Source organism: Solanum verrucosum, unplaced genomic scaffold, assembly GCF_900185275.1.
Source record: "Solanum verrucosum unplaced genomic scaffold, falcon-dt-bn FXZP01000230.1, whole genome shotgun sequence".
Lineage (NCBI taxonomy): Eukaryota > Viridiplantae > Streptophyta > Magnoliopsida > Solanales > Solanaceae > Solanum > Solanum verrucosum.
Genome location: NW_026019954.1, coordinates 1,729,854 through 1,755,622, shown reverse-complemented (window position 1 = coordinate 1,755,622; position 25,769 = coordinate 1,729,854). Strand labels below are relative to the sequence as shown.

The window sequence follows — 25,769 nt, the reverse complement described above, 5'->3', positions numbered from 1 at the left end:
ACCAGTGAATATAACTACATGAATCATCGCTGCTTCATTTAAGCTCAATCCGTGTCATCATCATAATAGTTTTTTTTTTACAGGACACACCTAAACTCTTCAAGTTAACGAGGGATTCGAGTGCCCAGAAAAGTGAACAAGGATTTTGCGAGGTGAAATCAAAGATAAGACAGCCTTATTCATGATTAAGATGCATACACTTTCTTTTTCATATTTTCTTTGATAAGGACCTTATTTTCACCTAATACTATGGTACAAGGTCAAAAGTGCATAGTTAGTGTGTCAATAATTCAAAAGTGACACAGTAAAGCAACAACCAAAAGGCAGAGTACCTAGTGATTTAAAAAAATCACTATTTGTCAGTTGCCAACCACTTTGAATGCCTAAAATAGGAAAAGGGGACAGTCTAATTATGTTTTATGCCTTACGAAATATGATCCTCTAGTTATTTTAACTATCCTAGAGTAAAACATGAGGCCGATTGCAGAGACTAACCATATCACATACAAAAGCTTCAACACTCAGTATAATAGGAAACGAGAATCCTCGAGTACGAGGCAGACCTCAGAACTTTGTTTAATTCAACAACTTTAAAAGTTAAAGCATTTCATGCTCACCATTTCTTGGGACCAACCGAACTCTTCCTGGATTGTGTATCGTTTCCCAGCAATTCATCAAAACAGATTTAATCACTTCTGCACTTTTTCTCATTAGACGCAGAGTGTTTAGAAATAGAAAGCAAAAACATGTGTACTGAGTTTCGATGAGTTACCTGAATTTTGTTTCACAAAGGATCTAAATCAAGACAACTTAGCATACAAAAGGAACTAGACAGTGTCTTGATTTAATTAAATAAACACGGATCTGAATTCAAAAGCTCTGCCTATTAGTTAAAGCTATATACAATGTGGTACATTATTTCTCTGACGGTGAGAAAAAAATTCTAATCTACATTACATCAAATTGAAGCAGATCGTTTCAAAAGCTTGATATTGCATAGCGCTGTGCCAATCAGATAAAACCAGCACCAATTATGGTGGCTAAAACAATTATAAAAGAGCACTATGATTTTAGATATGGCCATCAAAGCAATTAGTGAGTTGAACTTACTGGTTCCACCCGGCTAGCGCTAGACTCTCCAAATGAGACAGACGCTAAAGACTTAGAAGCCCATGCCTTGGCGTTCATAGCTCCTTCCTGCAAGTTGCTTCTTTTGCATGGCTCCTTCAGTGAATTACATAATTGTACAGCTCGGTTCAGATATAGCAGAGGAAGCTCCCACAAGCTTCTTATTCTTATTTGTAAAATGCAACCTCCCAAGCCAATTTGAGCAATCTTACGTAAAGCTGGAAATATCATATAAAGTACTTTCATTAGCACAAATGCAGTGGCCAAGGCCAAATATGTCTCTTGCTGAAAAAGGTTTTCAGGAGATCTGGCCCAGGAGAATGGACAGTTTTCCTGGTCACTTCCATGCAGTTTCAAAAGATTTGAGGAGCATCCCATTTTGCCAAGAGAAGTGGCATCCACCGAAGCACTATGAAAACCTGTTTCATATTTAAAAGAGGCTTAAGATAAAGAGGCAACTTAAGCAAGAGTCTTCCCATAGTAGTGGATGTCACACAAGAAACAACTTCGGAATACTTTGATAGCAGTAGAAAAGTCAAACAGCAGGGAGAAGAAGATCTGAACGATGGCCGAGCATAATAAGCTACATTCCTAAAAGATAAATAAATGGACACCATACTTCACAATTCTGATGTAACATGCATTAGCTTGAAACCTACTCGGAGCTACAAAATACAGTTAACTGCACATGCGCATGTATATCAAATAGATTAGACAGGCAATTTATGAGAGGGAAATGGAAGTTCTGAAAAGAAAAGGCAAGGCATAGAAAATGTAAAAATGCATGTGCATTATGCAAAACCACCTTAGCAAAAGCGAAAAAGTTACCACCAATGTCAATTCATTCTTACTTTCAAAACTCTCAGGATCCATCAGGCAATTCTCTTTTTGGAGAATTTGGGGGGTTGAATTGGGTAAGGTTTACTTAAATCTATACGGATTTTGTTTTTAGGGGCACTGAATTCAAACACCATAATACAATCTAACAGACACGCTTACCAGTAGTGCCACCATAGAATTCAATCACTGAATCAAGGGAGCGAGAGCCATGATACCGCATGCGCATTGTTGAGTTTAAAAGGAAGAGAGTAGGAAACCCGTGAACTCCATACTTTGAGAGAGTGCTGAAAGGACATTCTTAGTTGTCAGCACAATATAGAGAAAGCAATACGACGCATAACATTAGTTTCACACTAACCTTGGCTTAACAGCTGACTCTTCAATTGCGAAATGGGGAATTGAAGGATACAAAGAAGACATGATGGAAAATTTTGGCCTAAAACTTCTAGAGAAAGGACACCAGGATGCATAGAAAAGCAAAGCAACATAATCATGTGTATTTCGGTGAATCATATTTAGTGCCCTCTGCAATGACAGCTCATCTCCCTTCAAAATAAAATGCAGAACCATTAGAATTCCTCAAGAAATAAAAATGAAAAATAAAATCAATCCTCTGTGGGTGAGGGCAGGGGCAGATCCTATGTATGTTGACCTCACATCATAAGAAGACAGGGAAGAAGTTAAATGGAGATGGAGGAGGGCAGCAATTTCAAAAAGAATTTTGATATCTCAACATATGACACAGGGTGTACCCACTGGTAATTCACATTCAACAGCCAAAGTGATTCAACTTGGTGCACTCTAACTTCCCCTACATGTGGAATTTGATAATTGCAAGGCATCGACCTTGTAATGTCTTGACACGATACTCACGTACTCTTACATCTAAAAAGGTTCCATATTGTAACTCTAGATTCATGCGGAGCGGTACATAGATAAAAAAAATTGTAATATTTAGAATAATTGCAAGGTAAGGGCATGAGCAACTTTGCTCTTCATTTTTTTTTTCTTGTTTCACCAGTACAAATTGGGTTTATTGCTTCTCCTTTGGGCACCCTAGGGAAAATGCATGATGATCCAATGGCGTGGGATCCTCCTGCAGTGAATGAATGAAGACCTAAACCCCACACATGTCATGTATCTTTCACTTAGTACGAATCCTCTGGAAAAAATTAATGACCTAGACTAGCTCTTGCGTATCATTGGTCTCAGCTCTAAGCAAGCGCCCATGACACATTAACATTGCAGATGCACGGTTGAGCAAAACCTTGAACAAAAAAAGCATACAAATCTACAAATATATGAAGCATAATAACCACATTAACCACCAATACTAGATAAAGCCAACTTAAAAAATTAGGTGAAGGGCAAGGCTGACGCCAACATGACTATGCAAAATAATCTTCAACGCATTTTGATTTGGGTAGCTCAAGGTGCCACAAAACTGAAACATATCCACAGACTCTGCATTCCAAATATTTGGTTTCTCAAAGCACTACAGTCATTTAACAAAACTAGTAAATTCATTCTACACCGAATAAGATTTAGCTACACAAACCAACACATTTGAAGCTCAGACACACAGCCTAATGCAGCTTTCACTATTTCTTCGAGATTAACAAATAAACACGGCAGAAGCTCAGTTTGTTATATATATGACTTGAATACTCAAACATGAAACCAAGAGGGTTCATGAGTCTCATCTAAAAGCTCAAACTCATCAGAACAAGTTTGGTATAGGCCTTCTATCCTACTCTTGCTTCTTCATATGCTGATCCTACACACGGTCCAATTAGTCGAAATCCCTAACTATAAACAGAACTTAAAAAGTATGCAACAAAGTCACAAATATTTCAAAATTCTGGACTAGTTATCTCCAAGACAATTTTCACTCTCTAGAAACATGCAAATCATCCAAAAATAACGCCATAAAATAACTTACTTATTACTTTGCCATAATTCAACTCAAAAAGACAAGAATCATCACCACCTATTCACTAAACATCCAAAAAAAAACATAAATTTTACTGCATCTGCCAATTTGTACCCCACTAGTTAAGTAATTTTACCTTTTCTCCTTGCTAACAAGGTAAAACACCCAAAATCCAACAGATTCAAACAAAAAGGTGAAAATATTGTACAACATACAATACAAAGAAAAATTATATATACCTGAATAACGTCAGCCACATAAGAAGATTGGATCCCATCTAATGGACAAGTCAAATCTTGAAACCCCATAAAAACCGAATCTTTAACAGATTTCAAGGGGCAAACTGAACGAACCGACACATTAACAGTCTCCGGCGACGCCATCCCTTCAAAGACCATCAATAAAACCACAAACCCAGCTGCAAAAGCACTTAAAAGACCCATTTTTCAAGAACTAAGAGATTTCTCTGTTCTTATAAAATTGGATCAGAAATTTTCCGAAACCCACCAAGAGAGAAACCCTAGATCGACGAATCGACGGTGGCGGTGGCAGCGGCGGTGGAAAAGAGAGCCCAGCGCATGTTAGCGTTAAGGCTCCAGATTTTTGTTTGAGAGGAGAATATAGTAGTAGTAGAGATAGAATTTTTTTAATTTTTTTTTAAAAATTTATTAAACGATAAAAACAGTGTTTTTTTTTTTTTGGCTTTGTTGGGATTTGTTGGAACATCAAAATCCACTCTGTATAAATGGACCAGTGTGTTTCTGTAGTTGTACATTTTGCTGATTTTGTTATACTTTATTGGGAAAAGGGCATGATATATCCCTCAACTTTGTCATTTAGAGCTGATATGCCCCTCGTTATGAAAGTGGTTCATATATACTCTTACCGTTATACAAACGACTCACATATACCCCTACGTTACAAAATGAGCTCACATATACCCTTCATTTAACGGAAGTGAAAAACTTAGTTTTAAATTTATATTTTTGACTTACAATTTTCTTAAAAATTATTTAGGGGTATATATGATTCTTCTACCAAAGTTCAAGGTATATTTTAATTTTTTTCATACATAAATTATTTTTTGACTTCTTTTATTATAATTATTTGAGTTTCTTATTCTTATTTTATTTTTTTCTTTCATTCCTTAGTGTAAAGAAAAAAATTTAAAACTATTTTTTTTGGCTATATTATAATTTAAAACTATTTTTTTTGTCTATATTGTAATTTAACTTTTGTATTTGAAGAAAAAAATTTGGTCATCTATAATAAGTTTTACAAGAATATTAGTGAAATATAAATAAATTTGACCAGCAAAATAATAAATTTAAATAAGTCATTGAAACAAAAAAAAAGTTAAAAAAATATATATGTTTGAGGAGGATTAAATATACTCATACGGGATTATATTTTTAAAAATAAAAAAATAAAAAATTAACCTGAAATTAATTTTTTTCATTTCCGTTAGAGGAAAAGGGTATATGTGAGTCATTTATATATAAGTATGGGTATATATGAGTCACTTTCATAACGAGGAGTATATCAATTCTAAATAACAAAGTTGAAGGATATATCAAACCTTTTTTCCTACTTTGATTTTTTTTTTTTCTTTTTTATTATTATTATTATTATTTGTGATAATGATATGTGAGTCGTATTAGAAATTGAGGAACTGTTTTAGCAGAGTCCACACGTGTTATATCAAATGTAGAGTCAGTCCATACATACATACACCAAAAGAAACTAGAGAAAATTATCAAAATGGTTGTTTGTTTTCATCCAATATTCCATATAATGGTATCTACATAAAAGCTTGATTAAATTTATTTCGTATTAAAAAATCACAAATTAACAAGTAAAGAGCTTCCTAGTAAAAATAATATTTATTACTCTATTACAACTCTTATTGATACCTAAATGATTGTTACTATATAATTTTTAATCAGAATAATATACTAAGACGATAATAATTTTATTCAGTAATACTTCACGAAGTGAGATTTAAAAAAACATAAAGTATATGCAGACTTTATCAACTCAAATCAAAATCCATAGCATTAACTTGAAAAGAGTCGTTAGAACACCTTCAAGGAAGGGTAAATTAAAAGAAAAACTATAATTTTATGGTGCGTATATTTTATATGAAATTAAGCCTAGATATTTTTTATTGTGCTAAGCTGGTTATGCATTAAAATTATCGAAGCTCTCAACTTCTTTTGGACCAAAAAACTAATTATGATTTAATAAATCTTTATTTTAACAAATCCTATATATTTATAATGATAATGTAAATTTTATAGATGAGGTTTATAAAAAATGGTGTGTGTATAACTTTATCTTCTAATTTATGAGGATAAAAGAGATTGTTTATAATAGAAGTTTGACACAAATAAAGCACATCAAAATAGAAGAAAAAGAGAACACAAATAGAAAAACCCATAATTTGTGAAAATAATCCAAACTTCTTGACTCTTATATAATCTTATCGAATGAGCAAATTATAATTCATAAACAAAGTATCGAAATATCTTAAGTCGTCGCATTAGCAAATCATAAGGATGGCAATGAGGCGGATGCAGGGCAGAATGGGTTTAAGGCTATAAGGGATGGGGCGGGTCTAAGATTGTGTGGGGCGGGAGACTTGCGGGGCTAGTTGAAGTGGGTTTTTTAAAAATTATACGAGGCGGTTTGTAGTTTATGCGACTTTATGTGGGTTCAAACTTAATTTTAATTTTTTACATGTTATAGAGTGATAGAACATTATTTAGTAAGATAATTTCTCTAATGCTACTAAAATATTCAATATAGTAAATGAAAATGAATTTATTTTTATGAATTTTATTTTTAGCATCAAATTTAACTAGAAAAAGAAAATATTGAAAAAATTATGCGGGGTGCGTCTATGCAGGCGGGTTGAAAATAAAAAAAATTATGTGAACGGAGCGGGACGGATTAAAAATTTTACAGGTTAAGCTCAACCCGCCCCGCCCTGCACATCACTGCCCCATTGCCATCACATATCTCTATATTACTTTTATAAATAAATGATTGTGATTATATGTTATTACAAATTTTCAAATTCACATCTATTGGTCTAGAAAATCAACAATAGTAATAATTAGTTATTCGTTAATTATAATTATTATTTTTTAAATGGTACAAACAACTTTTTTTTTTTGGTAAGATTTACAATAATGAGCCTTTTTTTGTAAACTATAAATTTATGAATCAAATTTACATTATTTAAAAAAAAATGAACTCACAACTTAGTATTTGAAATCCTACTTTTAAAATAATTTGAGATTTTAAATTATAATTTGAAATTAAAATTAAAAGTAAAATTTTATTCATATTTTGTAAACAAAAGATAATATCAAATCAAACAAATACTATCATATACCTAATAATTCTAACACCAACCACATTCTAAATTCCATGAATCTTTTGCAAAAGAACAAAACAAAAAGGAAGCATATATATTACCTGCTCAATCATGAGATTATAGAGTTAAAAACAGAATGAAGAAATAAATTTAAAACTCAAATTCTAAAAATAAGAAATGTTACACAGCTAATTATTGGCCTACAAGACTATGATTGGTAGTTGACATCAATGATGAGCAACAAGTTGCTTGAGCTATATTATTATTATTAATTTATTGAAATTTTGGCAATAAAAAATACATGCAAGATTTAAAATTAATGGGGTAAAATAAGTGTAATCTTATTACAAATACATATTACTTTTTCAAGTTTATTTTTTTCCATATATATACAAAATATGAATTTAAGTAGTTGAACCTTATAGAATTCATTCAAACGAAGAGAGAAAGTTATTTGTAAATCTAAGCTTTTACTTAAGTTTTAGTGAGAAAATGAGTCACATTCCCAATAGAAAGTTTGGTCCCAAAACTATGTCAACTTGGAGGCCACCTTTAATTTATCTATGCTACACAAAAATAGATATGCAAAACACAATCATGTGCAATATACAAATATCTTTTTCTAACTGAATGAAACTTCATACACTATTTTTTTTTTTGGCCATACATTAACTAATTAGAAGAAGTTGATATAAGTGTTAGAAACTAGATATGAAGTTACGTGTTTAAATAGGAAGTGAAATTTATATTAGGTCATTACTCCATTAGTGTGTTTGATAAAAAGGTGTTGATAAGTACTTTGATGTTAAATCAACTAAAACTTCCTTAGAATTATTTATCAAAAAAATAAACAGAAAATTTATTTTATGTACTATATAGAACGCATCAAACTCCCCCCCCCCCCCTCCCTTTTTTACTCTCTAACTTACAGGAAGCCTATAGTACTTGTTTAATTGAGAGTTAACTGACTAAATTTGTTATTAAGGGGTGTGTTGTTTGGTAGGCCGCATTAAAATAAATAGGCCATGTATTATGTGTGGTATTATTTAAGGGAAAATTGTATAAAATAATAAATTATTAATTCAAATTGAATGTTATAGCCATAGTTTCTTTTATTTGTAATTCGCAACAAACATTTCATGTTTTTTGCCATCCCATTTGTATACCAAAATATACAAATGCAGGACCCATTTGTATACCGAAATATACAAATGCAAGACCCATTTGTATACCAAAATATACAAATAGACCAAAATATACAAATGCGGGACCTATTTGTAGTACCAAAATATACAAATGCAGGACCCATTTGTATATCGAAATATACAAATAGACCCAAATACATATTTTTTATGTATATGTATACCAAAATATACAGATTAATAGCCACAGCAAACATAAAGTTTGTTATGGATTGCAATTATACAAAATATACTTATAACATACAAATATGATTTTTATGTTTGCTAAACCTAAAATTTACTCATTATTAAAATACTATGTTTGGTAGGAAATTGGGCCTATGTATAAATAATCCATGGTTTAATTTTACCTCCTGCATGGTATTATAGGATGTATTACTAATACCTCTCATTTTGGAGGTATTAGTAATACATGTGATAAGTCTATGTAAAGACAAAAATATTCCTCAAATCATTTTATTATTATTTTTATTTTCTTGATTTTATGTTTTATATTTGTACTAGTAAATTTATTTAAATAAATTAGCTTACAAATTATTTAGAGAGAGTTGTTTGTTACTAAATAAATCCAATACAAATTAATACAATATTTGAAATGTGAGTTGTTTAATATTAACTAATTAAAAAGAAAAATATATCACCAAATGACGTTTGTGATCTTAATTAAATGTATAATTTGTTGATATATGTGTGTGTGTGTGTGTGATTTTCTAATTATTTGTGTTTTGAACAATTTATAAAATTGCATACATATTAAAATTACAACTTGCAATTTTTATGTGTAAATGTAGATGGTTTATTCAATTTTACTATTGTTTACCGTCTTTTCAATTTTAAAAGTTGATAGTTTATCTTTTTTAAATTAAAAATTGACATTTTGTAAGTGGATCAATTTACTAAGATGACAATTATTTATCTTCAAATAATTTAAGTGAAAAAAAAGAGGCAAACACGACAACAAAATTGTTCTTCTCATAGCTAGTTAGAAGGCCATAAAAAAATAATATCATCCGGCAATTATTTACCTTAACCCAATTACATAATAATTTAAGGGCATAATTAGAAAGAGTTTTTTTATAAAGTTTTAATCTAAACAAAAGATGAGGTGGAAAACAATGAACCAAACACTTGGTAGAAATAATCTTTGTACTATTAAATCCTGCATTACTAATCCCTACATTATTAATTACTAATCTTTGTACCAAACAAAATGTTAATCCTTGAACTTGACAAGCCAGCTATAAAGCAACCCCCAGCCCCCCACCCCAACACCCAATAAAATAACAAAAAGGGATACGAGTATTAGGCATTTTTAGTTGAAAATCAAAAGATCCACAAAACTTAATGTATTTTTGATTGATCTAAACCTAAAACTAAACCAAAAGTGGAACTTTCAAACCTAATAATATCCAAGCTTGTCAGTCAAGGGAGCATTGTATAGAATCACATTACTTGCTAAGCTGCATTACCTAAACAACTACTGTGTTTGCCTGTCTAATAAGTAAACAAAAGGCAAAAATACAAAACATAGAACACAGCTGCAAAAACCAACTTCTACCAGAAAACTTAAAAATGCCCAAAGTAGTAAACAGTAAGAGAATCACTTGAAAGAAGAATCTCAATGAGATACCGGTAGGGGAGGATATCATTGTCATCTCTGCAAACTGACCTCAAAAATAGCTTCTTCATCCATCCTCCATCATGCTGCTGCTAACCGATCAAAGTTGCTTCTTCATATTCTCCCATCCACAACTCAAATCGGAGACGCATTCAGCAACTACCTAATAATCTAAAAATCGTGAAATGTTTTGGTCCGACTGATGGATCCTGATCCTACCATGTTGTGTATAACAGAAAACTGGGACTACATTGATTCAAAAAAAAAAAAAAAAAAGACTAAAGAAGATAAAAATCTCATTATCTTCTCTAAGACACAGTTGGTGGTTTGACTTATTTCAGTCAAAAGAATAGGGAAGGTTACCTACTAATTTAACTAACATCAATCTGGAGTTTCTAATTGTTTTCCAGTTTTGGATGAGCAAAATACCTCCCTTTAACCTAATCCACTGTCTGAAATCTATGTTCAATAACAAGTGCTACATAAAGCTAAACTGCCCTGCAGTACTCCCACTGCAGGTTGGACACATTGCACCAATTGAACCAGCTTCTAACTGGTTAGAATCTTGATAAAACAGATTTCTGCACCAAACGCATACCATAGTCACCTGATTACTGCCAGCTAAATTTGGCATTAAATTGTCTTTTCCGAGCCAAAATGACGAATTAAATCCTTGTTCTATATCCACATCGTAGGGTAAAACTCGAGGCTCTTCTTGAAGGGAATTTGAACTTTGTGTACTCATGAAACTATATTCCACTGGTCCACTTCTGTCTGAGTTCAACCCATCAAAGCCAGTGTTGCCATCATACTTCTCATTCTCTCCAAAAAGATTGGGAACCTGTCCAAAATAGCAAGTTAAGAAATATATGATAAGTTATCGAATATAATGGTTAAAAAATTCACAACACTCTTCATAACTAAAAAAATATCTGCAAGTCTTTTCTGATCGTTTCTAATAGGAAAATTGGTTAATTAAGAGTATATGCAAAGAGAACTGCAACTACTACTTGACTAATATGCTATAGCATTTTTCTTCAAATGCATGGCAGTATGATATATTTCTCAAACTAAAATAGTCAGACACACATATTATATATATACAGAAAGAAAATTAGTCCAATATATTATATTGCATACCTTATCTGACAAAACATCATAAGTCTGGAAACAATTAGATGACTGCGCTACTGAGGTTGAATTGTCTGCTGAGCCACCTTGCATGACATTTTCTACACCCACTCTCCAAATACTTCCAGCCATGACATCCTCATTAGGTTTGGCATCTCCACAACCAAAACTAGTAATGATCTTCTTTCCAGAGTTATCAACTTCATCTAATTTGTGTTCATTCCACAATTGACTATGAAAATCGGTGTTGAAATTACTTCCAAAATCCCCTGCTTTTTCCTTGAAAGACGAATCCCTTAAATCAATCCCTACTTCTCCATGTTTATCGGTCTCCAATCTTTTCTGGAGATTATCCTGAACGCCATATGTTTCCTCCATGCCAAGTTGGAAAGTTGTGCAGTTCAAATTTACACCTAGATCCACATGAGAATTGTCGAAAACAACATTTAGATCATGATGTCTAGGGTTTTCTAGACAATCAAATTTAGATTCTTTCAAAGAGTTGTTATAGCTCCTGTGCATGGTATATTCCTTGGTAGAAGCTTCTGGTACATTGGTTGTAGAAAACAATGCACTTGCAGACCTTTGCAGATCATTACCTTCCAGTGTGCTTTGGTAAACTTTGGTATAGTCATCTTCTGCACATGATGCCCTTGCATTCATGGCCGGAAAAAGCGGGCAGAATGCAAGACTTTTTTCCTTCTCTATGTCACTGGCAGCAACTTTTTTCACAGCATGATTGTCACTATTACTTCTAACACTCTGCAGCTCACTAATCTTGGGCTCATCTGCACTTGTTTTCAAATCATTAAAAATCAGAGATTCAACCTCACTGTTCTTGTCACATGCCGGAGAAAGCAGACTACTCTCATCACCTTTCTTCTGTCCAAGCTCCTCTAGAACGCAAGCAGAAACATCAACCGCATCTCTTTCAGCTGTATTTACATGTTTATCTGGATGTGGAACAAATGCATAATTGTCCTCTTTCATAATCAGCTTATTGTCATTTGAATCAACAAGACTGCCACACTCCTTATTTTCCATATCAGACATCATGCTACTAGGTTTATGCTCACCTACGCAACCAGAAAGAACTCCGACATAATCTACAGTGGATCCTTCCTTGTCACAAGATGGGGTACCTGTGCTGCTCTTTAAATCTCTGTTTCCTTTAGATGTTTCTGCCAGAAAGGATACACCATTCAGATCATCAATGTTCTTCCCTGAGTGATCTTCAGTATGTGGAATTTGTCTGGCTTTTATCAAACTATTCCCACCCGGCAGACTGGCATTACTGCATAAAACAGTTGTTGACTCAGTATCTACAGACCTACCATCTACTTTGCTCTCATCCACTGTAGGGAAAAAATTGCCATCTTCCATACTAACACCACACGAATCAACAATGTCATTTGAACAAAGTAAACCTTCCTGTTCAGGTTCTTCTATGTTGGAGCCGACAATTACATTGCTTATATCCACACATGTTTTTTCATTCGATGAAATAGGGGAACGGCTCACAGAACTCCCTTCCTGGTTATGACAACCATTACTGGTTCCTTCAGCTGCAATATCAGCAAACAGTTAGTCACGTGGTGTTCCACAATAATTATTATCATTGTTATTGAATGTAAATGCTTCAAAACTTAAACACAAAGTAGTTTTATTACGGGCAGTATCCATAGCCTCACCCAGACCTTCTAGTCTATCGTCAGTCTCCATGTGATCCTCCTCCTGGATTTTACTAGTTGATGCAGGATTGTCACCAGCATCTGTAATTACACCAGCATTTTCTGTCGAGTTCCTTGGCAAAACAACTGAATCCTGCATAATGGGATCCCTCAGCATGGCTCTGCTAGACACCACAGGTTCAACACCCCCTCCCAATTTGATTGGAAGAGATCCATCCACAGTCTTTACCTGCTTCTTAACATGGTTCCCAACATGACCATTGTATCGATGCTTTTCTTCAAATGTCTTATGGCAGAATTGACATTCAAATTTTCCGTCTCTAATTATTACCCCGTCAGTAATGGATTGACCACCATTTCTAGATCTCCTTCTCTGATGGGAAAATAACTGGTGCTGCAATAAATCATCCTTATTATTAAACGTCACATTGCATTTGTCACAGTGCAAGAGATCTCCTACTTGGACCTCCGATAGTTCTCCAAAATTCACTAGAACTTGCAACTCCCCATGACCAACAGCAGGGGATGAGTTATGAAAAACAGAGTTTTCCTTTTTGCCACCATCTTGAATTCTGAGATCTGAAGTCTGAAACATATTTGATGCATCAAAGCTCCATGTAAGGGGAAAATAAAGCAGGACCAGAAAAAATGTATTATTTTTTTAAAAAAATGGTTAAGCTTACACTAACCAAAGCACATGCATTGGTGATCTCAACAGTTCCACTGCCATTCGCATATGTTGGAAGATTTTCCTTCCTTTCACCATGAAGAAAGAGCAAATATGAAGAGACTTCCTTGCATGTGCCAAATTGCCGTCCATTAGGGCTGAGAAATTCAAATGTCTTACGTCATCTAAATTGAACGCATATAAGAGAGAGAGAGGAGTAAACAAATATCACAATACTAATTCCAAATCATGTGTACACTGTTGGATAAGCTTGGGTTTTGTTCAAGCTACAAATGTCAGCAATTGCAAATTATGATAACAAGAAGAACCTATTGGAGAAAATGAAAGGAGATGGCTGGAAAAAGTAACCTTAAGGTGTTATGAATGTATAAACATGATGCAGGTTACCTCTCCTATGTGGTTTGCGAGCTATTGCATAGGAGCGGGGGTTTTACCATGTGCGCACCCAAAGGGTAGCTGGTTTCCCTTGTCATAAAAAAAAATACAATTTTTTGGTAAGGATGCTTTTGCCTCGAATAAGTAAATTTTATGCTTCTACTTTTTACAAGAAGCTGAAGTTTGTAACTTCTCCCACAACACCAAAAAACTACTTTTGCTTTCAAAAGCACTTCTCATTTTTTGCCAAATATCTCCAATCTCCAAAAAGAGTGTTTTCTTTCGGAATAAAAAAAAGGTTTTTAACTTGTCAAAAGCTTGGTCAAATAGGCTATAAATGTGCTTGAGGACATCAAAGAGACCAAACTGAACAAGGTTATTGCAGAAAAGGAAAAAAGCAAAGTCATATATATATATATATACACACACAATTTGCCTCACAAGAACAAGCTCTCTGGAAGGAAACAATAAAGGCTAGGTTTGGTGTGGAGAATTTGTGGATCACCAACCTGTCCACACAACCCTATGGATCTGGAGTATGGAGATCCATCAGAAATTTATGGATCAAATTCTTTAACAAATGCAAAATCAAGGTAGGGAATGGTGGAAGGACTTTGTTTTGGGAAGACAAATGGGTGGATCAGGTGACTTTGAGAAATAGGTTCCCTATTTTGTTCAACATGAGCCTTCATAAAGAGGCTACAATCAGAGAAATGAGAGATAATCAAGGGTGGGATCTAAGGTTTAGAAGACACCTAAATGATTGGGAGGTCAATAGAATAGTTGAGCTACTCAACATTCTAGAGCAATGCAAAGATCTAAACACAAATGAGGACAATCTTTTCTGGAATCCAGATAAGCAAGGCAAATTTTCAGTTGGCTTGGCTTATAGAAGCTCACAAAGACCTGGTACTCATATAGGTGGATGGCCTTGGAAGATGATTTGGAAAGTCAAGATACCATTCAAGATAGCATGTTTCACTTGGTTGTTAGCCAATCAGGCTGCACTCACTCAACACAACCTCATGAAAAGAGGTATGCAAATCTGTTCCAGGTGTTGGTTTTGTGAATGTGAGGTTGAGACAATAAATCATCTCTTTCTACTTTGTAGAGAGACTGCGAAGTTGTGGCAGATTTTCATCAACTCAAGGGGAATCTGTTGGACTATGCCGAGGAACATCAAAGAAGCTCTAGCTTGTTGGAACAAGACACAGGGAGAGATGGAAGATTGTCTCTGCCTGCATTTGGTGGTCTATACGGATGGAGAGGAACCAAAGATGTTTTAAAAACAAGAGCTGCTCTATGCAGAATCTGAAGCAGAATTGCCTGGTTCTTTTCTTTTTTTTGGAGTAAATATGAATATCCTCAAGATGCAGAGGATATTCCTAGTATTTTAGAGTTCTTATGACCTCCATAGGAGTTCTTTGCTTTTTGCAACTTTTGGGTGTAAGTATTACTAGAATACTCCTTATGTATTCTTTTGTTTATAATACAAGTTACCTTTCTCAAAAAATTTACATTCTATTCAAATATATTTGTAAGGACAAATTCTTCCAATAATTTTAACTGTAGTGATCCCCCTTTGGTAAATAAAATTCTTACTTACCAAAAGAATTCTAGAAATAATTTCATTTTTCTAATTTGTATACAAAATAGTAGCATCAACCTTTTTCAAAGCAAATATTCCCACTGTTACATTATACGTGTCTTACTTTCCTTTTTAGTTTGCTTCGTGAAGTACATCAACTTTCTAGGTTTAGTAATTTTTGAATTCCAACACAATCACTTTACCCTTAATGGCACTTCCTTGTAGAAATAATACTGCATGTTTAAAACACAAGATTCAAAGGGCACATTTCATATGTTATACACACCTTTAATTTAAGACCACGAGATTCAAAATCTTCTATACATTCTTTAAACTTTGAGCCTAGGCAAACAAAGACAATGAAATGAGGGAGTAACTTCTATAAAGTTGCAATAGAAACAAGTGAAGAAGTTTTAGGCATACAAACCTATGAATTGTATCGCCAAGAAAATCTAATCCCGATAAATGTGAAAAAGAATGGCCTAGGAAATTGATATGTAGGACTAAATTACCAACCAAAGTAGCTTGCTGCAGAAGAGAGGATTTATTCTTTGCATCAGGTGCTTTTATGTGAGAATGCTAGTGAAACGGTGGATTACATGCTACTATAGTAGCTTTCATGGCAGATTTGATCTATATTTTTATGCATTTTTGGAGTTCATTGGGTAATGTCATCAAATTTAAGAGAGCTACTCATATTTGGCAAACACAAAGAATTGTCAGGAGACAGAAGAAGCTTTGGAGGACAGTCCCCTTGTGCATAGCATGGACTATATAGCTAGAAAGGAATAAAAGATGCTATGGTGGGAATTGGGAATGAGTAGCTGTTACAAAATTTAAATGTATTCATAATTTTTTGTTTCGGAATAGAGGGTCTTTTGCAACTGATGTGTTGGATGTTCTGGACTTGCTAGAGTCTTGTCATAATTTGGACAAGTCCAGTTTGTGTTATCTTTTCAGACCATTTTGTTAGCAAGGACATGACCTTAGATAGAAGGATATGGAGGTCAACAACTGGGGTAGAAGATTAAGAGGTAGTCAAGCTTTGTCTATTTTCCCTCACCAGTTTTGCTATTATTACGCATATGCATGTTTTCCTTCAATTCTATTATTACTTATTGTTCCTCTGCTTCGATTATCGTATTATGTGTTATTGCTACTATTCTTTCTCCATTATCTTTCAGCATGGTTGCTTCACTACTATATTTTCCTTTCCATACTGGTTTTTATTATGCTTTACTTGAGTTGAGGGTTTATCGGAAACAACCTCTCTACATTCACAAGTAGGGGAAAGGTTGTGTACACACCACCACCCCTCCCCAAAGGATAACACTAGGTATGTTGTTGTTGCTGTTATCAAAACAAATAAATATGATAGGAAACAAAACGCTAGTTGTATAACTCAAACTCCCAATGAAAGAGTCACGACCAAATCACTTCATTTATTTCATTATCATCTATGTTAGGCTTTGATGAGAATCATGTCCCTAGAGACATCAAGATCCAGTTGCTTACCATAAATGATCAAAAAAATCAACTATGCATCAATCCTAAATTAGTTAAATTTAGTTCTATGAATCCTCTGTATCATTGCTTTCTGTTCAAGTGCATTTGCTCAATATTTATGGTTAAACTCTAAAGCCAAATTAGAGTTCTCTAATACCCTAACCATAAAACACTCATGGCAAGAAAATCAATAAAGGTAACAAAAGGCAATAAGAGAAACAAAAGCATTTCTAAAAACCTTATGTAGCGTCGACAATGCAACCATGAACGGCCTTCTTTCCTCTTAATAGAAAGCAAAAGCTTCCAACTTTTTGGCAGCACACTCCCAAACTCATCTGCATCCACAATCCTCCTCTTCTTTCGCGTACTCCCCCATTGCCCATTCAATCTCCCCAGAAACCCTAACAACTCCTCTGCACTCCCCAACCCCTCTGTCCTCCGCCTCAGTTCTAGGCCAAACGGATCCACCAATGCTCCTAGAACTGCCAAATCCACTAGTATACCATCCTTATTCATGATCTCTTTATCGCTATCATCCACATTTTGATAAACTACAATGTCCTTCACTACCTCATCCACTTTAACCTCAGCTACCCGGACACCATTCTCATTCTTCCTAGGCCGACCTCGTTTCCTTTTCTGCCCAACTGAACCCACATTGGCCAATTCGAGCCCGGGAACAGGCACATGCGAGGGTACAGATAAGGAATCGGAATAATCAACCCGGATAGGTACCAAATCGGTAGGGTTCTTTTGAGTACCCGAACCAAATAGTTGTTTAAGAAGGGTAACGATTTGGGAACTCTCCGAATTCGCTGGGCCATTGTTTGGAGATGGATTCTGAAGAGGGTGAGGAGAATTACGGAGGTGAGGTGTACGGCTACGGATGGCGGAGGAGGAAGCAGAGGCGGCAGCAGCGGGGGCAAGACGGAGACGGGAATAGGTTTGTTTGCGGGACCCAGCGGATTCATTGAAAACGGAACGGTCGATTTTAGGGATAATGACATCGTCGTCCCGGCAAGGGTTGAAAGCAGCGGTGGAACAGAGAGAGAGGGAGTAAAGTTCAGATTGAGAAAGGAGTCGGAGATCAACGGTTGGGATTGATTCTGCTTGAAGTGCGCCGTCAGGGACGGTGGCGGAAGAAGAATCGACGGTAACGGAAGCCATGAAAAAAGAATTGTATAAGTTTTGGGAGGGAAGATCGATTTGTTTTTACTTTTCAAGGAATTTTTAACTGTTGCTTGGTTTTGTGAACTTCTTTCTATTGGTAGAAGAAGAAGAAGCAGAGTGAGGTAATAGGTTATAGGCCTGTTTTATTTGGTTTGGATCGGTTACTGATCAAAATCCAAACCAAACCAATTTAATCGATTTTAAAATTATTAAAACCAAATCAAATCAAATATAATATATATTTATTGGTTTAGTTGTTATCGGTTTTGGTTCAGATTGATTCTGTTATTAACCATAGACAAAAATGAAAGAAATAACTCAGCAAAAAAGTAACAAAAATCAATTCAAAACAAAAATAGTTAGAATGACTGACATTACATAACTTTCAACCATTGAATTTACTATGACATTTTCAATCTCATAAAAAATTGTTATAGGCACTCATGTACATGAAATCGATAAGATAAATATTATCACCTTGGCATTGTTGCTTTCATAAGTAAATTATAAATAAATCTTGATGAAAACACATATAAGATCTTTAAAATTGTTTGTAAAAATAATATATTATGTATATATAATAATAAAATATATGTATATAATATCGTCGGTTCGGTTCGGTTATTTCTTTGGATTTTTTCGAACAAAACCATAATATCCCCAAATAATATCGATTTTTAAAAGTCTAAAACCAAACCACACCTAACCCAAATAAAATTGATTTATTTAATAAATTTGGTTCGGTTTGAATCGATTTTTATTCAAATCGTGAACACACCTAATCACCATTAAAAAAATTAGCACTCACATTTTTTTTTATTAAGAATTGAACCTAAGAAATTAAGATTGTTAATTTACTTCCTTGATTATAAGTAGATATGTAAAAATTGAATTAACTGATAAATCGAACTGAAAAAAATATTAGAGTATTAATTTATCGGTATTGAATTATTAGGCTAACAATTTTTAAATGGTTTTGTAAGTATTTTTGGAAAAAATGACTAATTAGATGTACAGTTATATCATATCTACTAATTCAATTTAAGCTTTTAAATAATTATTTATTAATGAGAAAAAAGATAAACATACCCTCGAACTATCGTAAATGGTACCCTCCGTCATACTTTAGGGACATTGGTGCCCCTGCCGTTCAAAAACTAGAGCATATATGTCATTCACTCTAACGAAAGACTAAATAGGGACATGTGGCGCAATCTTATCCGTCGATCTGATATTTAATAAATGTTGGGTCAGTGGATAAGATTATGACATGTGTATGCCCGTTAGTATAAATGGTATATATGCTCTGGTTTTTGGACGACAATGGCACAAATATCCCAAAAGTATGACGAAGGGTATCTGCATATCATTTACAATAGTTCGGGAGTATATTTGTCCTTTTCCCATTTATTAATTGTATATATCATATGGATTCAGATACATTAAAATACATCACTTCTTTAAAATAGCCTAAAGTAGAGTTTTTCCCACATAATTATCTCCCTAAAATAAAGTCCTCTCACTTAATTGTTTTTCTAAAATAGAGATTACCACTTAATTATTTTCCTAAAATAGAGTCTTAGCCGCTTAATTATCTTCCTAATTTATTCTTATTTCCATAAAATAAAGTCCTTCGACTTTATTATTTTCCTAAAATAGAATTCTACCACTTAATTATTTCCTAAAATAGAGTCTTACACACTTAATTATCTCCTTAGTTTATTATTTTCACTCAAATCAGCTCAATGTCTCTCCTTAGAGGTGGGTGTTCGGTTTTATCAAACTTCGGTTCGGTTTTTTGGTTTTCGGTTTTAGAAAAGTGTGCACCATATATTAAACCAAACTAAATCGGTTCGGTTTTTTGTACTTCGGTTCGGTTTAGTTCGGTATTTTAAAATCATTTTTTCGGTGTGAATGAAAAATAAAATAAGGATATAGTATAAGATACTTAGAAATTTAAAACTATGTTAAGGAATGATGCATATTACCGTGGAACACTTATTGTGCTAACTAAAAGACTATATTTGTCTTTAGCAAGAACATTGTGCCTCCAACAATTTATCAAGAAAAACAAGTATGAAGATGGTTCCTTTACATAATGTACATTGGTAGAAATATGTTTGAGTTTCTCTTGAAAATTAATAATTCAAGTTAACTATTGAATTGTACATTTGGTGTTACTTTGATTTGTTCATGAATGATTTAATTGTTGATTGAATTTTTAATTTTTAGTTAAGAGAATACCCATTTATATAAATATTTTAATTTTTAATTTTTAAAAAATAAAAGTTCGGTTTTTCGGTGCACCGAAGTTTTGAGACCCTTACACCGAAGAACCGAACTTCTAAAAAAATAACATCGACACCGAACCGAAAAATCAAAGAACCGAATTAGTTCGATTCAGTTCGGTTTTTGATATTTATGCCCACCCTTATCTCTCCTAATCTTTCTCCTCCCATGTTCTGACTCCAATAGGAGTGTGGAAAGGTCTCTTCCCATGTTCTAACTCCAATGTGCAAAAATCAAACCAATAAATCGAACTGAAAAAATGTTATTGGTTTATTATTGCTAGGTTAATGAGTTAATGAATTTTTAATGATTTTTATAATAAAAGTTCAAATTATCATTTGAATTTTGATATTTAATATTAGTTTATTGGGTGAACCGATAACCCATTAAGACTATAGTAATTTACTATTTTATTCCTATATAAATATAAAATATTAATCTTAGTACCTTAACTGATATTGTCTTTGTCCTTTAGCCTATAATTCACACTTCATAGTGACTTTGAGTTTGAGTTCACAACTTTGCATTATACAAAAGGTTAAAACCTAAAGTAAGAACCTTATTCCTCTTAATTTCTCGTGTTATCCTTGATTAGTAATATTCATGGTAGTTATTACTATTCTATTTTATGAGTGGTTGTAAAGTTATATAATTGTTTTGTCATGTCAAATTGTTGGAGGATATATATTTGTTCTATAAACATTTTCTTATTGGTTAAATAAAAAACCAAACCATTAAGGACGAAAATCGATAAATCGAAAACTGATAAAAAATATCTTATTACTTTGATTACTGGTTTATGGTAAAATGAAACGCTAGTTGTATAACTCAAACTCCCAATGAAAAAGTCACTACCAAATCACTCCAGGAACATTGGTGTGAAGGATAATATCAAATAGTCTTGGAATTAAACTTTCACATTCATGCATAATTACATTATTTTTAATAACATGTATAATAACATTCACAATCTTTACTACTCCATAATTTTTGATATTTTTTTATTAAAAAATTACATTATATAAATATAATTTTTATTTATAAATTTAATTGATTAATTCTTATGTTTATTTATATTTTGATTTCTCACCAAACATCTTTTACTTTAACAAACTTAAGGGAAAGTTCTATTTTTAATGTAAATAAAAAGAACGTTGTATTTTTAATTACATACAGTACCATCATAAAATGCAAACAGTAAAATATTTAAGCTAAATAAAATAAAATAAAATTATTTTTAAGAATAAATAACTAAGAGCCTGTTTGGATTGGAAGCTCTAAAGCTTCCCAAGAAAATAAAATAAAAAATAAAGTGAATGATATTTTTTTGTAAAGAAATAACTTAGTTTCAAAATTTACGTCATGTTAAATAGTAATATTCATGGTAGTTATTACTATTCTATTTTATGTGTGTTTGTAAAGTTATATTATTGTTTTGTCGTGTAAAATTGTTGAAGAAAATATATTTGTTCTATAAATATTTTTTTATTGGTTAAATAAAAAATCAAACGATCAAAATCGATAAATCAAAAACTGATAAAAAAATATCTTATTATTTTGATTATTGGTTTATGGTAAAACGAAACGCCAGTTGTATAACTCAAACTCCCAATGAAAAAGTCACTACCAAATCACTCCGGGATCATTTGGTGTGAAGGATAATATCAAATAGTTTTAGGATAAAACTAAAATGTCACTTTTCACATTCATGTATATATTTACATTATTTTTAATATCATATATAACAACATTCACAATCTTAACTACTCCTTATTTTTATGATAATTCTTCATATCTTTCTATTAAAAAATTACTCTATATAAATATAATTTTTATTTATAAATTTAATTGACTAATTCTTATGTTTATTTATATTTTGATTTCTCATAAAACCTCCTTTACTTTAACAAACTTAAGGTGAAAAATTCTATTTTTAATGTAAATAAAAAGAAAAATTTATTTTTAAATACATACATACCATCATGAAATGCACACAAAAAAATATTTAAGCTAAATAAAATTTAAAAAAAATATTTTTAAGAATAAATAACAAAAAGCCGGTTTGATTTGGGGGCTCTAAAGCTTGCCATTAAAAAATTTATATCATGCATATTATTCTGAATACAATCCATATTGGTATAACTTATCTTATTTGTATTCAAACCAAACGAGCCCTTCATTTATTTCATCATCATCATCCCATGCATCAATGATCAAAATCCAGTTGCCTACCATAAATGAACTACATTTTTAAACTACACTCTGCTTCACTACCTTATTCGCCCTGCCATTCTCGCTCTTCCGAGGGCGACCTCGATTCTTTTTCTGCCGAATTGAACCCACATTGGCCAATTCAAGCACATTCGTGGGAGCAGATAAGGAATCGGAATGATCAATCTGATTAGGTACTGAATCGGTAGGATACCCGAATAGCTGTTTAATAAGGTTAACGACTTGAGAATTCTCTGTGCCATTGTTAGGAGATGGAGGATGAGGTGTACGGCTACAGGTGGAGGAAGAGGGGGGAGCATAGGGGATACGGGAATAAGTTTGTTTGCGGGACGCAGCGGATTCATTGAAAACAGAACGGTCGATTTTAGGGATAATGAAATCGTCATCCCGGCAAGGATTGTAATCGGTGGTGGAACAGAGGGAGAGAGAGTAAAGTTCAGATTGAGAAAGGAGGCGGAGATCAACGGTTGGGATTGATTTTGATTGAAGTTCTCCGTCAGCTACGGTGGAGGAAGAAGAATCGTTGGTAACGGAAGCCATGAAAAAGATTTGTATAAGTTTGGGAGGGAAAATGGATTTTTATTTTTTTTACTTTTCAAGCTGTTGTTTGGTTTTGTGAACTTGTTTATATATAGGTTATTTGGTTTTGATTATTTATTAGATTACCATAATATCAGGTAATTGTGTCTACTAAAAAATTCATATTCACATTTCTCTTTTGGAATATCTTTTATTAAGATTTGAATCTAAAAACTCAAGATTGTAAATTTATTTTATTGAACATAATGTAGATATGGAAAATTAATAGATATAATAAAAATCTTACTTAATATATGTGAAATTATGAATATGTCAAAATCATTGTATCTTATTGAATTATGTATCATATTTATTGAATTCATTATACTTTAAGTATAATGTATGTATATGACTCATTGTAATATATTCTTTAGTTAAATGATTAATTGTAAGATGAATTAAACAATTCAATGATTCATTGTACACAGAAATTCATTATACATAATATTTTTTTTTTCTTAATAATCAAATATTATTCATTATTTATTTACTAAAAATATTCAATGTGTGATGGTAAGAGAATAAACTATATAAGCAACATAAGAAATTTCTTGAAACTATATTAAAAAATGGCTTCTCATTTAAAAGGTGTCACAAAATCAATAATGACAAATCAAATATGTAAAACATTATGTGTGTACAAAAGAGATCATTCCACATGCACTCAAAAAGATTTGTAGTCGTGACAATACTAAAACTTTTGAATGTAATGAGAAAAATTAGAGATGATCTTCAATTAGATTTAAATTTTAACAAAAACAAAACACAATTGAATCATATTTCACTAAATAGTCTTAGATATATTTGTACTTTTAAATAATTATTAATTTATAATATTAATGGAATCATATATTTATAGAGGGGTCTTTTGAAAATATATCATCTTATCGAAATGAGTGATTTTTCTCATTGACCTAAGTCGGGACCGATATCTTAGAGAGATTATTAATGTACCGAGTATTAATTTAGTGAGATTTTACTTTATATATGAATAGATGAGAATGTGATAAAGCAAGAATAAATAAATTAGATGAACATTTTTTATCGGTTAAATAAAATATTAAATTGTTAAGGATCAAAAATTGGTAATGGGTATCTTATTTTCTTGGTTATCGATTTAGCATATCTATAACATCGACAAATCGAATCGATAATAGATAAATTCGGACTTAACCAACCAATAAGCATCCAAAACCACTAGGTCACACCCTAAAATTCAAACTTATTGTAATTGTCATTTTTACTCTTTTTTTACGTCTATTAAGAAATAATATTCGAAAATAGTCTCTTTACATTCACGAGCTAATGATAAGATCTGTGTATACTCTACACTCCCCAAAATCAACTTGTGAGATTTTAATAGGTATGTTATTGTTGTATTTATCAGTTTCAAAACTTTTATTCAAATTCATAGTTACTTGTTTATAAGTAAAAAAATATTTTTCAACACTCAATATCAACTATGTTTAATTGGCTAACCTAAACGGGCTCTTACACTATTGAGTGTTTTTTAATTAATTTCTCTCATTGTGTTCGTTATATTCATTGGAATACAATTAAATGTGGATTAACGTCGGAAAAATTCACATTAAGAGGTAAAACTCCCACTAACAAATATGATCTCATACCCAGAAGACTCAAACTCGAATCGTTAATTAAAAATAAAGGAATACTTACTGCTCCATCATAACTCTTATTAGTACACAATTAACATCACTTGTAAGATTAGTCAATTTTATTCATAAACCAGAGAGAAATATTTAATTTTTTATAAGATAACATTTATTCAAAGTTCGCCACATTAATTATTGTGATTTTTTTTTGATTTTTTTTTTTACTTTCAAGGTCAAATGTCAAAACTATAGTCAGTGCGACACATTCATTATCATTTATCTTGTTAAACTTAATGTTTGCCCATAAAAAAATGGATTAAAAAAATTTAATATCTCTCATTTTTAAGTCAATCTTGTAAATCTAGTTTAAAGGGGAGATGTCATTGGGCCCAAGTATAGAGCACAAGCATATGGGCCGCCCTCTTCCAAGCTTTTTCTTTCCAGACCCTCAATTCTAAAGCCCATTGACCTGTTAATTCCGAGTGTGTCTTCTTGAAGAACACTAGGGCCCAAACTTCTTCCTCTTAAATTTGAGGATTCTACTTGTAGTTTCTGATAGCAGAGGCAAAGCAAGAATTTGAAGTTTATGACTCTTGGTTTTATTTCTAGAGTTATTTAGTTCTAAAAAATTATTTTGTATTGAAATAAGTATTGAAAACACCCCTAAACTTGGCGTGAATTATTACTTTAGTCCTCCAACTATTAACAGCCTTAAAAAACACCCTTCTACTTGATTAAGTGAATTTAAAAACACCCATCTTATGTCATATGTCATCCGCCTATGCGTATAGAGAATAGAGAGTT

General features: G+C 32.6%; 3 protein-coding genes across 3 annotated transcripts in view; all 3 read right to left on the bottom strand.

Annotated features, from left to right (window-relative positions):
- LOC125814193 (14-3-3 protein 7) overlaps window positions 1-25,769 on the bottom strand; it is a 330,997-nt gene that overhangs the window by 17,751 nt on the left and 287,477 nt on the right. The window lies entirely within an intron of this gene.
- On the bottom strand, window positions 817-4,549 carry LOC125814178 (5'-adenylylsulfate reductase-like 4). The gene is made up of 4 exons (XM_049493632.1): window positions 4,141-4,549; window positions 2,327-2,514; window positions 2,128-2,252; window positions 817-1,547 (listed from the first exon to the last, which is right to left on the bottom strand). The coding sequence occupies exons 1-4, from the start codon at window positions 4,342-4,344 to the stop codon at window positions 1,093-1,095; spliced, it is 972 nt and encodes a 323-aa protein (XP_049349589.1). The 5' UTR covers window positions 4,345-4,549; the 3' UTR covers window positions 817-1,092.
- LOC125814169 (uncharacterized) lies at window positions 9,918-18,359 on the bottom strand. Its single transcript, XM_049493624.1, has 5 exons — window positions 17,321-18,359; window positions 13,615-13,750; window positions 12,926-13,511; window positions 11,244-12,799; window positions 9,918-10,944 (listed from the first exon to the last, which is right to left on the bottom strand). Exons 1-5 carry the CDS (start codon window positions 18,247-18,249, stop codon window positions 10,582-10,584), a joined length of 3,570 nt encoding a protein of 1,189 aa, XP_049349581.1. The 5' UTR covers window positions 18,250-18,359; the 3' UTR covers window positions 9,918-10,581.